Genomic DNA, 18,937 nt, shown 5'->3' on the forward strand with positions numbered 1-18,937 from the left:
GTTAAAAGTATAACAAATAACAGACTTCATATGTATAATAAAGAGATATAAATTGATGAGACAAAAAAATGCCAGTTAGATATATCCAAAGGCAAAGGGAATATTTTATGTTTGACCATCATTGAGATTGAGACACATTTCAGAAGGACTGGTCGAGATGAGGCTGCCCTCGTCGGTGTATACGCCGCTGACCACCCGCTGATTCACCCGAACTCAAATATTCAAGAAGAAATTTTAATATATGCGCTATCTTTACTAACTGACCACATATTTGAAGTTTATTCATCTATATTCTCGACTGAACAGCTCTTAAAACTAGATTTTATGACACAGAAAGAGTAATATTTCAAATATTGTGCAAGCTTTAGCTTAATTGCCGTTGACGTGAAATGCATTCTGGGAAACTTGGCTGTCAGAAGACTGCACAAGTCACCTCCTGATGCATCCTGGATTAAATGGGCGGATTAAGAACACATCCGGGGATGTGTTGTGAACTTGGCTTGATGCAAACTTGGATTTGGAACAGTATTTGGGCCGTGACTGATGACGTTTTATAAGTCCACAAGAACAGAATTACAGAAAAGAACGCATATTGAGAAACGGCCCAAGACTCTTTTGTCTTGATAAAATGATTGTGTGTCGTAATTACACACACAATCAGATAGTTTCACAATTTTGCATAATTGTACAAAATCACAGGGTGATTTGAAATTCAACATAGTACAAATATTAGTGATATTTCACATATTTCACTCCACGAATTATGCATACAAATGTTTATTAAAACTTTAAGATTAAAATTGTTATTTTTATAACAAAAATGTATTACATTTGGTAAACAATTAATAGTTTATTTTTATTTTATTATTTTTATCACTGTTTAAAAATAAAAATATGTAATTATTATTATTAAATTATTATTTAATATTTAAAAAGCAAATTAAATTGCAAATAGCAATTTAAATAATAAGAGCATGATAAAACATTTACAAAACCTGTTTTGATGTGTCAACCCCAGAGACAAAACTGTGTCTGTAGTTGAGGAAACACCCAGTTTTACAGTGCAAAATTTAATTATGGATCACTCTCCTGTCTGTCACAGATCATAGATGCCGCTGTCAGATAACCGTCAATCTAGAGAGACCTTGAAGTGACCTACCAATACCTCCAGATGGAGCCATGCAGAAGACGGAGCCTGCAGTGCCATGCACAAAGACCCCAGGAGACGAGAGGCCGAGGTGAATGGAGGGGTGAAACAGATGAGAGAGGAGAAGGGGAAGTGAATGTGAGAGCAGCATGAGTACAAGGCAAAACAACTTCAGAGTTAGTGACACAGAGCGAGAGAGCGATGATGACCGTCATTATGGGCGACACAGTGGCGAGATGGAGACACCGACACAAAGCAGGGACAAACTAACAGGAAATGAATCACACTTGTAGAAAGGCCCTCGTCTAGAGGTACTTTTAGCCTGTGGCGCTCATACTATATTACTCTATATACATCAGCAGATTAGCCCACTGTTAAAAAGCCTCAACACAAACTTCAAGCTTGTTTTTTACACATTTAACCTGCATTTAATTTGACATATATCTGAGTGAATCATACACTTTCCGAATAAAGGTACAAAAGCTGTCACGGTGGTACCTTTTTTAAAATTTCTAAATGGCATAGTCATAAAATACGTATAGTATGTATTTGCTCTTGAGTAGAAGAAAAAGCAAATTTATATCTATACTAAAAATATACAATTTAGGAGTTCGCTAACACATAAGTGACCTTAAACAGACCTGGATTAAAACCCCAAAACTCTGATGCTGATTTCACATAGTCTTTAAAATCTCTGCTGCATAGCAACCCTTACTAAACCTCATTCTTATTTAGGATGATTATTTAGGCAAAATATTTCTTAACAGATAAGCCACCACGAGAGAACAGCGAACACAGTGCATTTCAAGACAAGAGAGGCCAGTGCTCAGGTGCATGAAGACACAACGTGGGATTGTATATGCCATGGGACTATTTAGCATGACATGGACACTGGTGAACTACTAAGAGGAACAGAGAGCAAGTGGGCTTACAAGAGTGTAAGATGGCAAGCAGAAAAGTCAGTGCTTATATCCTCGTCTAGCCAGGCACCTTTTCTTTAAAGTGCTGCATGTATTCAAACCATTGCAGTTAGGGGATTTCAATGATAAAGTGACAGGGCTCACCTGTGGGAATGAATGCTGGCTGTTGCAGCTGCATGCTGGCCAAAGCCTGCTGGTAGTGAAACATGCTGGGGTTGAAGACGGCAGCTGCGCCGTTGGTCTTCTCCAGGGTGGGTCTCTTTGGTAGCTGTTGCATGGCTCCTGGTGGCAGAGCCTGAAGCAAAAAGATGAAAATTAAAAAATAACTAGTAACACATAGAAAGATTAAGGATAGAGAGGTATGGCAAACTAATTTTATATTTATATACAGTACATTATTTCATTTAGTATCCAGTTACTCCCTGTACTTTTTGAATAAAGGTAAAAGGTTAAAAAATGTGATAATATCTTCAGTAAACCTCCTTTAACCGAATAAAAAAAACTCTTGCAGCTGGACAATTTGTTCAGGCAAATCTTCTGGGCACTTAGAGGGCTTTGCTGAAAAAATGCCATGCTGTTTATAAGATTTTCCTAACAAACCGGTATATCTGAATAGAATAATATTAAGCGAATTTAAAGTATTTGATTAACATATATATGTGCGAAGAACGTTCCGTCAATATCATTATCTCTTTATTACCAGAGATGGCTTTTAGTGGCTTTTGCATCTTAGCCCATATATACACTCACCTAAAGGATTATTAGGAACACCTGTTTAATTTCTCATTGATGCAATTATCTAATCAACCAATCACATGGCAGTTGCTAATGCATTTAGGGGTGTGGTCCTGGTCAAGACAAACTCCTAAACTCCAAACTGAATGTCAGAATGGGAAAGAAAGGTGATTTAAGCAATTTTGAGCGTGGCATGGATGTTTGTGCAAGACGGACCGGTCTGAGTCTTTCACAATCTGCTTAGTTACTGAAATTTTCACACACAACCATTTCTAGGGTTTACAAAGAATGGTGTGAAAAGGGAAAAACACCCAGTATGCGGCAGTCCTGTGGGCGAAAATGCCTTCTTGATGCTAAGTCAGAGGAGAATGGGCCGACTGATTCAAGCTGATAGAAGAGCAACTTTGACTGAAATAACCACTCGTTACAGGTATGCAGCAAAGCATTTGTGAAAACACAACACGCACAACCTTGAGGTGGATGGGCTACAACAGCAGAATACCCCACCGGGTACCACTCATCTCCACTACAAATAGGAAAAAGAGGCTACAGTTTGAACAAGCTCACCAAAATTGGACAGTTGAAGACTGGAAAAATGTTGCCTGGTCTGATGAGTCTCGATTTCTGTTGAGACATTCAGATGGTAGAGTCAGAATTTGGCAGACACAGAATGAGAACATGGATCCATCATGCCTTGTTACCCCTGTGCAGGCTGGTGGTGGTGGTGTAATGGTGTGGGGAATGTTTTCTTGGCACACTTTAGGCCCCTTAGTGCCAATTGGGCATTGTTTAAATGTTACGGCCTACCTGAGCATTGTTTCTGACCATGTCCATCCCTTTATGACCACCATGTACCCATCCTCTGATGGCTACTTCCAGCAGGATAATGCACCATGTCACAAAGCTCGAATCATTTAAAATTGATTTCTTGAACATGACAATGAGTTCACTGTACTAAAATGGCCCCCACAGTCACCGGATCTCAACCCAATAGAGCATCTTTGGGATGTGGTGGAATGGGAACTTCGTGCCCTGGATGTGCATCCCACAAATCTCCATCAACTACAAGATGCTATCCTATCAATATGGGCCAACATTTCTAATAAATGCTTTCAGCACCTTTTTGAATCAATGCCACATAAAATAAAGGCAGTTCTGAAGGCAAGTATACACAGTATTAGTATGGTGTTCCTAATAATCCTTTAGGTGAGTCATATATAATATTATTCAGCTTTTATGATTGTTGTTTGGAAACATACAGATCTTGGGTGCACTGGGTATAAAGGGCATCAGCCAGTGTCTGGCCTTGCATGGGAAGGAGAGATATGAGAAGCAGAGGTGCGGCATCTTATCTGCCTCTGATAATTAAACCGAGAAGCACAGATGAAGGCACAATGAGGAGGATGTATGGCTGTCTTCCTCTGTGTAACTCTGTCTGTAGACAGATATGCAAGCTGATAAGAGAAAGGTCAACAGTAAAAGGGATATCTATCATTTATTAAACTGAAGGATCATGGGTAAGCAGTCAGATTTACATGTTAACTCAATCATAATAAATGTGCTCGACTGTACAGAGCTCTACGGTCAGATCCCAGGAGTAAAAAGGCCATCGCAAATCTTAACATTAAATCCTGTTAGTATTAAAACCAAGAATCCCTAAGGTGAGATTTGAAAGTCTAGCTAGGTAACATAAGCAAGGTCAGTAGCAGGCTACTTACCTAATACTAGTTATGAAACTGAATTACAAAATTGAACACACATTTAAGTAACACTTTTGTAATTTTGTGATTCATCTTGAATCTCTTTTGTCATCTGAAACTGTTTACAAATTAAATCAAATAAAATGCAGATGGAAAATAGAAAATATTTGACTGGAACTGGCTTCTATGAAAGTGTGTGGTCACCATTGTGTCCCATATTTATTTATTTATTCATTGTTTTAATTTAAAAAACTGTTTAGGCACAGATTGGCAAAAAAGCTATCAAAAAAATGTGCAAAGCAATTCAAAAAAGGTGAAAGTACCAGATTGAAAGTTGGCTGCAGGCTGCGCTTCAGAGGATGTGCTGAGGGCTTGGTGAGCGAGCAGTGATCACATGACGATGGCAAACCAATGAACAACAGTAGACGAAAACATAAGACAATGCAGCTGAGGTTAGAGAATGCTGGGTAATAAGCTCACGGGACAACAATGAAAGCTGTGAGGATGTAAAGACAATCAGGCAGTGTACAGAAAGAACGACAGCATGAACCGAGAGAAAGAGACAGAGAGAAATAAAATCAACATATAATAAAGCCTCAGGCAAAGCAGGTGAATGCTTGAAGCAGAGGTGCAGGTTTTGGATAACGTCCTCTTCACATCTGAGTGCTGTAATGGAGCTTTGTAAAAATGCTACATGATAAGACTTGTGCATTGAAGACATATACAGAGCCTTAATAAAGATGTCAAATTATTAAAGGAAAAAAAGAACCTGATGTTTACCCGTCGTTTTAAATTCACTTTAAATTTCCTTATTTCAGGGAGCACAATAGGACGTTCCAAAGAATAGGAACTGAAGGTTTAAAGCAACTAAATATAATATAAGTATAATAAAAGTATCATAAAACGGACAATATGATTCATACAATATATTCCAAGTCTTTTCGTATCATTTAAATACTTGGAAAATATAACCACCACAGACAAAGTTTCCAGAAGAAGATTTTTCTACATAACCGTGTGCAAGTTATGACAGAATTGATTTTCGGGTGAACTCTTCCTTTCAAGAGAAATTCACTGCGGTAAGCTGGGGTAAATACGTGTTATTTAGGCGGTGGTTTCTGCTGAAATCAATTGCATGTATTTCTTCACTTGTAATATGACCAATCACAGAGTCATGGCCTCCATACATCACACAAGACAAAGAGTTCGCCTACCGACACACATATGCATACACACCATCCTGCAGTCATCTGAATTATTTAATACACTCCTAAACCTGACATTAAAGCTGTGCGGCAAGTTATAAATACACACACCTTCATCTGGCACTAGCGCTCCTTATTGAAAATAGCGTAGTGGCTAAAGCTAGGCCGCAAGAAGCGAGCTATTACTATTACAATTTAAAGGTGCAGTGTGTAATTTTTAAAAGGATCTCTTGACAGGAATGCTAAATAATACACAAAACTATATTATAAGGGGTGTATAAAAAACTTTTAATAATGAACAATAATGTTTTTATTACCTTAGAATGAGACATTTTTATCTACATAAACCGAGGGCCCCCTTACGTGGAAGTCGCCATTTTGTGCCCCCATGTTTCCAAAGAAGCCCCTAACGGACAAACCTTTTTAACTAAATTGCTACTGTAGCTTCTCTATGCGTTTCAAAAGCGAGGGAAGAGCAGTGGACTGAGCCATGGGTTGCAATTCCCAACCTCACCACTAGATGTCGCTAAAATTTACACACTGCACCTTAAAGAAAGGCACTTAGGTCTCTCCATGTGGACTGTCCCTGTAAAAATTTTATTGGAAATCACCTATTAAATGTATAGCTTGCTTACAGAATATAAGTTTCAGAATTCAAAAAACAGAGAGAGTTCCCACAATACTTAAAATGTCAAGGTTGTGTTCATTCGTCAAGGTCTGTACATAGATTTTCTGTTTCTTAAGCAGTAAAGATTAAGGTCTTTATTAAGGAGGTGTGTTCCAGGCATGTGTAAAACTACATATTTTATGTAAATCTGACATGCTTGTAACTCAATAAACAGCTAAATGTGTCTGTCTGAATGAATGATGTATGGCTTTAGTGGCTCTAAATTAAAGGGGATGAATTTTACCTTTAAGTTAATTAAAGCATCACTGCTAAAATGCGATTTAAATTTGGTGTAATTTTAATGGGACATCTGCATGACTCACCATTGCAGCAGCGTTCTGGCTGGCCTGGTGCTGTGCCGCCTTTATCCGGGCCTGTAAGTGAGCCGGGGGATGAAAGTATTTGCATTTGTCGCGGGTGCAGCGGCCCTTGATGTAATCCATGCAAACAATGACTGAGTTCTCGCTGCCGTCCACCATGGCGGCCTCCATCGGATGGGCGTAGCGGCAGTCGTTCTCTCCGCGAGTGCAGTTTCCTCGCTGGAATTCTCGACACACCTGGGATTGGGAAAGAAGATGTTTAAATCCAGTAAAGGAAGGTAATTGGCCATGCCGAATATTTTTTAAAGGGGACATTTTTAAGATATCAAATAAGTCTTTGGTGTCCCCAAAGTGCATATGTGAAGTTTTAGCTCAAAATATCATATAGATCATTTATTATAGCATGTTAAAATTGCCAATTTTTTAGGTGTGAGCAAAAATGTGTGACTTTTTAAATGCAAATGAGCTGATCTCTGTACTAAATGTCAGTGCCGTGGTTGAATAGTGCAGAGTAAGGAGTGGTACAATCTCCTTCTGACATCACAAGGGGAGCCAAATTTAAATGAGCTATTTTTTCACATGCCTGCATAGAATGGTTTACCAAAACTAAGTTACTGGGTTGAACTTTTTTATATTTTCTAGGTAGATTGAATCACTGGGGACCCAATTATGGCACTTTAACATGGAAAAAGTCAGATTTTCATGATATGTCCCCTTTAATAAGAGTTATCAAAATAAATCTGATTTTAATGTATTTAATGTTGTCAACATGCCACCATATTGTTTAATAAGCTCAAAATATTAACTTTCTGATACAAACGTATCAATTCCCTTTAGAAGACATATTTTTTGAGTCATTTGGATTATCCCTATATAAGAAGATAACATGACATTAAGATAATACTTCTGGGTTGGCATGATAATAAATAATTCCTTTAACTATTTCTTTAAAAAGCACAATGCCAAGAATCACTCATATCTATAGCAAAACCAACCAGGAATGAGATACACACCCAAGTTAAATTGTTCAAATGCAGGACCTAAGTGTGACCAATAGTATGAGCAATGTTTGCCATATCAAGAAGCATTAAGAGTTTTTTACTGCATTCAACACCTCAAGCTTGTCTGTGCGAACATGTTTCTGCGTTGAATTTCCGTTGCCCATGGCAATGCCAGTGGGGCTCCCCGGGACCAGCACGGGGGCACTGGGCAGAAGCTCGGGCATGAGGCTGATACCCGGGCTCATGTGACTCAGGTACGGGCTGAAAGCCACGCTTGGACTGTTGGCAAATGACTGCGTTACTGGAAAAGAGGTCTGGAAAAAACACACAGAAGACAGAGACTATACAAAACAATAAACCAATGTTTCAAAACCAACAGACAGTGATAATCCAAATGTTATTGATTAATAAATAAATGCAATCTCACGATGGGCTGCAGCTGAGCTCCGGGCAACATAAACTGCATCTGCTGGGCCAGCATGGCGGCCGCGGTCTTCTGCTGGATTAGGTTGTTTCTGCCGTTTATCTCCAGCTGGGTCTTCAGATGAGGCGGGGGATGCAGGTACTTGCAGTTATCACGTGTACAACGTCCCTTGTTGAGTTGAAGAGGGAGACAAAGAAAGACAGAGACAAATCGCAATGAATCTCAGCTACTAAAAGATCTGTGTGACAGGAAGATAAGGGTTCTGTGATTGAAAGGATAAATTAAATGGTAATCCCTGGATATTTGACTGTGCTTTCCACAATAATAGAAAAACATATTAAATAAAAACAGCAGAATCTCAGGAGTGGCAGAATGTAAAGGTCTGAATATCAATCGATTAGATGAAACGAAATGACAGCGTTTAGGGACAAACTGAAAGATTTTCAGCACTTTCAAATGAATTCACAGTGTCAGTCTGTTCACATCTATAATCTGTCATAGTGCCTTTGTGACAATCTTACATGTTTACACCACATTTAGGTCACACATATACAATGATGCTCATCATCCAGCTGTCTGAGCGACAGACACGGTTAAACAAACAAGCAGTGAGACAAACTCAATGAACCTGTGGAGTAACGTCATTAGTTCTGCGATGTAAAAGAAACCTTAATAACCCTGTTGGGAAAAACCAAGCACCCTCATTTCTACAGTTACACACTACTGCAGTCATGTTCAATTTGATCATGTGAATTACAATTCATCATGGGACTGTAGTTGATACTTATATTGAAGTTAAATTTGTTCAGATCACAAAATTATTTAAAATCTCTATGGATAAAATGAATGAGAAAAACACAAACCTTAGAAAGTTAGTGAACACTGAGTGAAAAACAATTGGGCTGCGAGATATACCGAAAGCAGGACAGCAAGATATATCGTAAAGTTGCATACCGTAATACACATATGGCAATGGTGTGCAATAACGGAATAATTTTAATACTTTAAAAAGTTATACATATTCACGCCGCATTCAGACCGCCAGCGACTAGCAGTGCAGAGCGACATGATCTCATTCATTTCAATGGAAGCTTGTTGACTTCCAGCGACACAAGCAAAAGTGACCGTTGGGTGACCGGATGAGTGGCGCTTGTCGAGACATGACCAAGTTGAGAAAAGTTTAACTTTACGCAATTGATGAGCGACTACCAATGAGAACGAGGCAGTGCAGTTCACATCATTTATTTCTCGTAAGTTACAGGAATAAACAGTCGTAATTTTTAATGACAACCAGATTTAGAAACACCTCATTACGACCTCATGGAAAGAGATGGGCGACAAACAGCGAGGACGTCAACGGTGGTCTGAACAAGGGGTCAGAGATTCAGGTCGATGCTATCTGCTAAAAATTGTTATTTTTTTTTAATTATTATTATTCAAATTGATTTTACAAACTTACAGCATTATTTTATCGCATATTGCATAAATTAAAACAACATATATAGTATATAGTATAACATAAGTTGGTGTTTAGATAAAAATCATCAATTTAATCTCGTAATGAAATATAATGACTAATAGACACAGTAAACTCCGCCTCATAACGTGCACTCCGCAAAGTCGGATGAAAGTCTGTGCGTCCATGACAAATAAAAGTTTCATTATCATCAAGTGTTATTTTTCTGGTTGTTCACCTCGCGGTCTGAGTCATTGATCCACCGCTTGTTGCAATTATATCCAAGAAGCACACAAAGGGCACTTTTCCTGTCACCTCAGCTCAGACCTGCGGCGTACTTTCAGCAAAGATGCTTATATTATGAAGATTTCAACCTTCCATTAGAAAACCCGTTTAGCGTGTAGCGCCTCAGCCAGTCAAAATAATAATGATCAATGATATATGTTGCGGGCGTTCAGAGTGTAACGACAGTCATTTATAGTTTACATTTTAGTTTCTTGCCAGATTTTAAGTTTTAAATTTTAATCTGTTTATTAAAAACGGCTTCTGGTCTCCTTCCCTGTGTATAGCAGCGTTGCTATGCTAATCTTGCAGGCTTCCCCGAAGAGGGTCTTTGCTTTCAGTATCCTAACTGTATTTGCATTTTCGGCATCAGATCCACTGCGGATGCCATTTCGTTGCGTTAGCCGCCAGCCTCGTCTCGAATGAGGTTAAAAAGCCCAGGTGTGTGTTTGTCATCGAGCATCAATTGTGATCATGGCTATAGTTTAACTTCTGCACGCCTGTTTAATTTTTTCACACGCTGTGTATGTGCTTTGCGCAGGCACTGCAAACACGTGCTTGCTTTTTCGACAATCGGAAAGTTGTATCGATTTAATTCTTAACGACAATTAATCGAAGATCGATTAATTGTTAACATCTCTAGTATTAGTACATGTTAACAACATGCAAAAGGTACAAACCCTAAAGTAAACAATGACGCGAGTTATCATCTCCAACGTAAATCTCTTTTTTTGGACTACAACAAACACATGAATTGTAGGCAACAGTTTACTTCCTTGGATTGGTGATGTAGACAAGACCGACATTATCATAATTCCTCCCGCTTCTGATTCACAGCATGTAAGTCCTGTTAGCATTGCATCATGCGCGAATCTTTCAAACATGGTAAGGAGCGTCACATTTCTGGCTGACTTCAGAAGTATTCAGACCAATCACAACGTACAGATTAGCTGGCCAATCAGGGACACAGAGCTTTTCAAATCCGTGTATTTCAGGAAGAGAGTGAAATCTGGAGCTACAATAATGTATGCTATGTGGAAAATAATAATACACAAAATAACGTTATTTTTAGCAATGAAATAGGTGCTCTTTAAAAAAATAAATTCAACAAAGACGTTTTTTCTAAAAGAATTGTGTCAAGTTTTAACTGCTTATGCAATATACACATTTTAAGTGCTCATGATGGTTTGACGCACTAAACATCTTTCTCTAATGTATCATCCAGATCTTTGAGGGAAGAAGGGATAAACCCCATTTAAATACTCTGTACTGCTATTATAGATGACATGTTCTGTCAGCACGCATGCAAGTGCATAAATAACTTGAATTGCTTTTAAAATCTGTAAATCCTTGTGTAACAAAAATTCAAGTCACTTAAACATGCCCTCATACTTTCCAATGAGATATGCTAAGCTCACAAACCGAGCTGAGCGGCTTATCATGGAAGACTGGGTTCCAACAGGAAGGAATCTGAATGGAATACCACCACAACCACAGTGGAATCTAAACAAGAATGGATGGATGGAATTTGCGGAATAACGGTTGGAGTCGAGATGTGTGGTTGGACGTCAAAGCGTCACTCCATTTAAATGAGATGTTTAACTGTCCAACAGCTACAGCAATTGAAACACTTGTCCTCAGGAGCCTCTGGCTTGCTTTTAACACTGATGAATTCTTAACAAAATTTGAAGTGAGAGAATGTGGGGGTGTCTCTTTGCTGGCCGGTGTGATGAGGTGCACTTAATGGAGATGAAAGTGGGTGTCTGAAGTGTCAGCGTGCAGGAACTGTGTGATGGATGGGTGCAGTGTTTCTGAGGACTTGGAGATTGTCCACCATCCCACTGCTGCACCTTCAATGCAACACCCACACACGCAGCTCCATTTGATGGTCAGTTTTACCTAACCAGACCACTGACTGTACGTTGTAAGGTCTAGCCTGGATTTCACAAAACTTTGTGAGCAATATGCATCCGACGGTCAGCGATGAGTGTGTGAAACAACATTAACAAAGCCCAGCTACAAAGCATCTTCAACAATTACAATTCCCACACATACAGGGATGCATACAGCTACAGCTTTATTCAACACTGTGAATTGTGAGCCCTGACACTTGTACGTTTTTTTCACAGGCCAACACTGAGAGCAATTGCATCAGCAGCGTTCTGGGAGTGTGTGGGTAATAAGCAGACCATCTCAGAGGAGCAGACAGGTGAACTTGCCAAAGCAAACGAGAACCCAGCTTCACAGCCATGAGTTAACATTCAGAAAGACACAGAGGACACAGCGCTCATTTAAACAGTACACTGGGATACAAAAAGCAACACAGAGAGCTGCGCTAAGGGATCAGAGTCCCGACGAGCAGAGAAAGAGATGAAAAGCTGTAAGTCATGTCATGTAGGATGGACTAGGTCAGGGATCTCCTCTGCGTAGCCATGGTAACACACCCGGCAACAGGGCGTAATTTTGCCTCATTCTGTCTCCTTACTACTGATTGGCCAGGGATTGAGAAAGGGGAGAGGGGAAGAAAATGTAAAAATGAAGAACGCAAACAGCTGATCTGTTTTAACCAGAATATTCTCCCAAAAATCTGAGCTTTACATCACAGTAATTTGTTTTTGATAAAAAGCATATTCTTAAAGAGGCCTTTTAGGAATACCATATTTACTAAATAGAGTCAAGCACATCTGGTAGAGGCTTTTAAATGAGACTGTAGGCTTATGACAACAAAGTCAACTTATAATCTTAGGCAAGCTGTCGTGCCATTGAAATTTAACTTAACATGACCATTTTCCTATTTATAGATTTATTTTTTAAGAATTAAATAGGTTGGTTTGCTATTGTCCCATCTGTATAAACCAGGTATGGATCACAATTTCTTTTTTAATTCGTAAGACCACTGGTCTTAGTTTGTAAAATTTTCTGATTATTGTTTTCATCCACAGGCCTGCGCTCAGTTTTATTGGCACAAATGTGATTCGACACACTCCTAATGGATTCTGCCAACAAACCAGTATTTGGGAATGGCCTGAAGCGGAGATTAAGCGGATTTGGAGTGAAAGTATTTAAAGCTCAAATAACACACACTGTTTTTGCCAATCTAATGTTAATCTTTGTTACCTATAGTATTTCATCCTTCATATGTCCAGAGAGTCTTTCGTGTTGTCAGATTATTAAAAGACAGAACAGCTATTCTGTTTTTTGCCAGAAAAACTCGAACACTTGAAGGCGTACGATGAACGGAGCTGAAGAGTTACGAGTATGCGCAGTTTGGATAATAATCTAACAGCTGTGACATCAATGGAAATCAAACTTAAAGGTGCTCTAAGCGAATTCACGCATTTTAGACCATACTATTTTTTTGTTACATACAGCAAACATCTCCTCACTATCTGCTTGTTGCCTGTCTGCTGATCAAACTGTTAAAAAAGGCGATCTCTGTAGACAGCCCAGACTTCGCAAACTGCAATAAAAACACAGTGGGCAAACCTAGCACCACGAAACAAAACAAAGTGTTCCAGCCAATAAACAACAAGAAGGATTTGGGGGTGGGGGCGGGGATACAGCCTTACACATATAGTCCAGAATCGGATACTGAGTCAGTAATTGATCAACAGGAACAACAGCAGCAACGGTTACAGAAGGACGTCTCTATCTGGTAATTAATCCTTGTTTGTTTATCTACTATTTTCATAAAAAAGCGACGTAAATCTTGATCTGTTTTTTTCTGCATTTGCCCGTTTAAAAGGTGTAAATGTCGTAAGTGCAGTACAATGCCAACTGAGGTGGAAAATGTTTGCTGTTGTTCATGTTGTTTACATTACATGCACATTTGCGCCGATTGCAAACAAAACACGTGAGATTTTGATTTACTTAACGCATGTGGTTGCGACTCCTAAACAGTTCAGCAGTTGTAAACAAGTGGCAAATTCGGTGTCAAACTGAGCCTTGTTTGTAAAGCAGCCCTCTCCGAAATGCAGTCAGGGAGCAAACATAAACCCATTCGCGATTACGTTGCTGTCCGGGAAAAACTAACTGCATTCAGTTTTGTCAAGACATTAGCCTCTTTCACACAGTAATTCTGGTAAATTACCATGAATTTACCAGAATGACTTTACCAGTAAATACAAAAATGTGCTGTTCACACATGCAGTGGCGTTCCGTTATTTTACCAGTAAGACATCATTCACACATCAGTATCAAAATACCGGTAAATTCGTTGAGAAAGCGGAAGTACCTGTAGCACGCGGCGAGCTCAGTGTTGTATTTGTAAACAATCCACGTCGTTCATACCACGGTCCGTATTTTGCTGTTTTCACAATGTGTTTTTAACAACACTACTGTTTGCACGTTAGGCTTCACAGAGGGCGTGCTAAGGACGTCGGCAATTCGGCGGTAAGCTGTTTTAAACAACTTTGGTGAAGAAATGTGGACGTAAACTTCAGGTGTGCTCAACTTTCAAGCAGCATGTGTGTGGAAACGTCCGTAAACAGTGCGGGGGTAAACGCGTCATCTGTATTAAAGCGCTATGATTGGCCCGAAGCTGTCAGCACGGTTTGACGTCGTCCGGTCTAAATGCCGGTAATCCTATAATTTTCGTTCACACTTAGCGCTTACCGGTAAATTACTGGTAATCTTACAACCTGTCTTACTGGTAAATTGGGAGCACTGATTTACCGGAAAGGTTCTGTTCACACATGATCTGTTAACTGCAATTTACCAGTAAATTACCAGTAAAGACTGTATGTGTGAAAGGGACTATTGAAAGCTAAATAAGGTTTTCTTCTCCTTACATCCAAAAACACATTTCTTTTGTCGAACCATCTTGATAAAAGTTGTCGCGTGCTGTGCAGTGATACTGGTGAATTCTACTCAACAGAGCAATGCTAAAGCTTGTTCTCATTCTCACTTGACATGCAGGGCAGGCTTCCTTTATGGGGTCATAAAAGAAATATGAGGTCAATCACTCGTAACGGATACCCTGCTTGAAAAAAAAACTTTCCGAAACTTGTAGGAAAAAGGAGGCGTGAGTTTGGCCAAGAAATACTCTGTCACAAGCTCAACTGCTTTTTTTGACACTTTGCTTATGTTTAGCATGAGGGTTACAACTCTTAAACTGTTTATAAGTCAGAATGCATGAAATAGCATTACCCCCCCAATGAACGTATAATACACGCCAAAAGCATTCGGTTATTATCATTATCTCATTGTTGATGGAGGTGGCGTTAAGTGACTTTTGCATCTGAGCTCCTCTGTTTTTTCCATGAGAATTTAAGAATGAGACGTTTTTGTCTACAGTATATTGCGTCAAACTCATTTATTTAAAGAAATCCTTTTTTCAATGTTATGTTCCTATTAAATATACAGCACTTCCTGGAAAAAGCTTTTACACAGTCCATTTATTTGTTCCATTTCCTAAAAATATGTTTTTATCTCACGTTCATGTGAATAAGACATGACCAACGACAGTACTTTAGTTCATTTAGTTTCTTTGACAAAAGACTTTGCAGGCACCAATGCAATATCAATACCTGAATCACATTTACATAGTTTAAATGAATACGTAATTCATGCATCTCTAATAGGTTTTCAAGCTTAACCAAATAGGATTAATGGTCAATGAATAAAAAACAAAACCTTGTGAATCAGTAGAAGCCAGGCACAAGGAAAGACACAGTAGCAGCCATTAGGGAATGTCGATAAATTAGAGAAATGTAGGCATCTAGGAGAACACAGAAGAGAGAAGAATGGGGTGGAAGTGGGTAGGTCTGGAGATAAATGTGGGAGCTATTTAAAAAATATTAACTATCATGCGGGGTATCCGTTACGTACACACATTTCAGTATGAACGTACTAGGAAATATTGACGTGTAACAGAAGTGATCGTTGTTGCCAGATGTTAACAATCACTCAAGAAAATACAACATGCATTTCAATTATTCTTCATTATTTTTTTTATGTAACACTTACTTAATATATACTTTTATTTATTACTTTAGTAAAGCATCACTTATTAAATGTATTCATTCAGTGTGTGTCACCAAAGATATTGGATATAACAAGAAAAGCACTGCTGTTACAATTAAAAGGAAAAAGGCAATGCTCAATATAGCAATCTGGTAAGGAAAGTCCCACCCATAGATATGTATAATAAAGGCTAGATGTCTCGCACACGCTGTTGGCCAACTGAGTGGAACGTCTGATTTGGCAGCCATCTTACCACAGGCAGCTCGCTCACTCGTAGCATTGAGTTTTAATGGTGCAAGTACTTTTAAATGATCATAACTTGCTTAATTTTCTATCGATTTTCAAACGGTTTGGTTTGTTATAAACGTCAAAGATGTACCTATGACACTGCATACTTATACAAAAAAATCATGAAACATGTTAAATAGCCACGTTAATAACATTTGTAAGAAACCAAACAGCTTGACAATTGGTAGAGAATTGAGCAAGTTATGGTCGTTTAAAAGTACTTGCACCATTAAAACTCTATGCTATGAGTGAGCGAGCTGCCTGTGGTAAGATGGCCGCCAAGTGATGACGTTAGAGACTCTGCCGTAACACATCTAGCCTTTATTATACATATCAAGCGTGCCGCACAAGCCCTGAAAAGTGAACCCAAAACGTCTTGATCGCCCCCCAGTGACTGGTCCCAGTATAGGTCATAAAGCCCGCCTCCCATGTTATTCAATGGAACTTGAGACCAACAAAAAAATTGAATTACACTTCAATTATTTTTTTTCCGAAGCTGGTTTCTGTCATTTACTGCCGTTTTTATCACGCTGATGTAAATTCAAATGTTTGTTTTTAAAATAAGTTTGTGTTTAGTTACTTATTTAATGATATAAAAACAGTGGTGTCACGTCATGATTGACAGCTGTGATATCGTGTGATTTGCGCGTTCTGCGAGAGCGAGGGCAGGGTCTTGATCTCGCGGCTTTACTTCCTGCTCACTACTGCGCAGGACTGGTCCCGAAATCGCTACTGCGCAGACTCAAGAACCAAGATGTCAGGGCCATATCGGGGGCTTCACTTTTCACCAATGGAAGAGAGCGAACAAGCGCTGTCCACCTTTTTTTACAGTCTATGATACATATCTATGGTCCCACCTACCAGTTAAAAGAACCAATCATCATTTCATAAAGACTGATGATTTCCTGGGGGAGGAGCTCTTTACAAAGTCACATGAGGTGCTTGACAACCTGTGCACAATGCACAGTAACTGAATTGACCTGGAAAGATGATGTTTTTAAGTTAAAGAAACTAAATTTTTGGTACAATTAAGGTCTATTTGTTTATTAGAAATATGTTTTTTAATTGTAATTTTAGTAAGTGATTTTAGAAACATGGCTGCCTAGTGGAATGACTTCCTTAAATGGACTTTGGTGTAACTAAACTCCCTGCGTCTGAAATCGCATAATGTGAAGGTAAGTACTGAATTAGCAGAAGTGCCTACTCATTGACCGTTAAAACAGCACTATATGGTATGAATGTGTATAGTATCAATTAATTCGAATGTACAGCATCTGCCATGTTGATACATCACGTGACATACGTTATAATAACAACAAGTTAGTCGTTAACTGAAATGATGATAAACAAGCGCAATTTATCCACAAGGGACAGCTGTTTAATATATGCGTTTGCATTTGAATAAATTCGAGTTACTGCTTTCAGACATATTTTAATTAAAGAACGCATCTCCTTCTTCTTTGTTGAATAACTCCTCTCATGGGGGCTCACGGATAGTTAAAACATCCATCGAAAGAACACTTCTGATTCTTGCCTGAAAGTAGTAGGTCATCTGGGTACTTTTCGCCTACTGTTTTTTGAATACTATGAATTCGGACATACTACTCACCTCGTCTATTGCTTTTCGCCTACTACATAGTATGGAAGTAGGTGGTTACAGGTTACTCTTAATTTCAAATATTATTAATGACAGACAGTCAGACAAACAGACATTGTTTCTGCCATTTGTTCACACCTTATACATTTCTTAAGACAACTCCGTGTTTACTAATACTGAGGAGAAAAAAGATTGGATAAAAAAATATCGGATAGGAAAATCATTGCTTCGTGTGGATGTGGCCTAAAACTCCTCAGACACACAAACATCATGAAAGACAAACTATAAAAATAGAAATTACACTGACCTTCATCATTCTCTTTTTTATATCTTGCTTTCTCCTCCTCCCTTTCAGTCATAACAACAATCTGACCCTGAGTTTTTCGACGTGATAGCTGGCTGCTTTGATAATAACAATATCAGACAATTGGATGAGCAAGTAATCTACACAGGTCACTGTCACCCAGTGTTAACAACTGTAACAGTTTTCAGAGGATAACTGTATGTGGTTGACACTGTTGCTAGGCCTTGTCTAGCTTTCACTCACTCCTCCTCTTCAGATCTCCCACACAAATGCTGCACAGTGCCAAAAAATGACCAAATAATACATTCAAGCTCTATAAAAGAGACAGCTGTTGCGAATAGATGGAAATGGCCTCGTCTGGGTCTTTGCTGCATGTTACCACATACACAGAGACATACAATTGTTATGATCACAAAACAATGTTTAATGCCGCAGGTATTTTGAGTTATGAATGACCCACAGGCTTAGAGCTGATTACAGACATAAACAAATATCAAAAAAACAAAAGATCTAGCAAACATTTGAGGTTCTTATCTATAAATACTGAGCACATTTAATACAATCATATATTTCACATCATGATTGTAGATGGCTTCAGCAGCAACAACATAAACAAACGGCTTTTGTGGACCAAACCTAACATCCGGTAGACTTTCGCATAGAATCAAATGACAACCTTTTAGAGTAGTTTATTTCTGATAAGAAGCAAAATAAATGACAAGTAAATTACCTTCGCTCGTATATAATCTCTAACTAGGCATGGGCCGGTATAAGATTCTGGCAGTATGATAACCTTTAGCAAAAATACCACGGTTTCACGGTGTTGCGGTATTGCCAACACTAAAATGTGTCATTTTCAAATGCCAGGTAAAGGTAAAGCCTTTAAATTATAATATGCTTTAAAAAATATAATATTTTTGTAATGTA

The 18,937-nt window shown here is 38.7% G+C and overlaps 1 protein-coding gene across 16 annotated transcripts in view; it reads right to left on the reverse strand.

The window, feature by feature from the left end:
* mbnl3 (muscleblind-like splicing regulator 3) overlaps positions 1-18,937 on the reverse strand; it is a 49,047-nt gene that overhangs the window by 13,903 nt on the left and 16,207 nt on the right. For 9 of the 16 annotated variants that reach the window (XM_055178418.2, XM_055178421.2, XM_055178417.2 and 6 more), the window contains exons 3-7: positions 8,123-8,287; positions 7,809-8,009; positions 6,698-6,931; positions 2,212-2,362; positions 1,160-1,195 (exon numbers count right to left, since the gene is read on the reverse strand). In XM_055178418.2, coding sequence (XP_055034393.2) covers positions 1,160-1,195; positions 2,212-2,362; positions 6,698-6,931; positions 7,809-8,009; positions 8,123-8,287 — 787 coding nt within the window. The remainder of the gene's footprint in view (positions 1-1,159; positions 1,196-2,211; positions 2,363-6,697; positions 6,932-7,808; positions 8,010-8,122; positions 8,288-18,937) is intronic. The other 7 variants (XM_055178425.2, XM_055178424.2, XM_055178432.2 and 4 more) reach the window with 1 other exon arrangement.

Source organism: Misgurnus anguillicaudatus, chromosome 16, assembly GCF_027580225.2.
Source record: "Misgurnus anguillicaudatus chromosome 16, ASM2758022v2, whole genome shotgun sequence".
Taxonomy (NCBI): domain Eukaryota; kingdom Metazoa; phylum Chordata; class Actinopteri; order Cypriniformes; family Cobitidae; genus Misgurnus; species Misgurnus anguillicaudatus.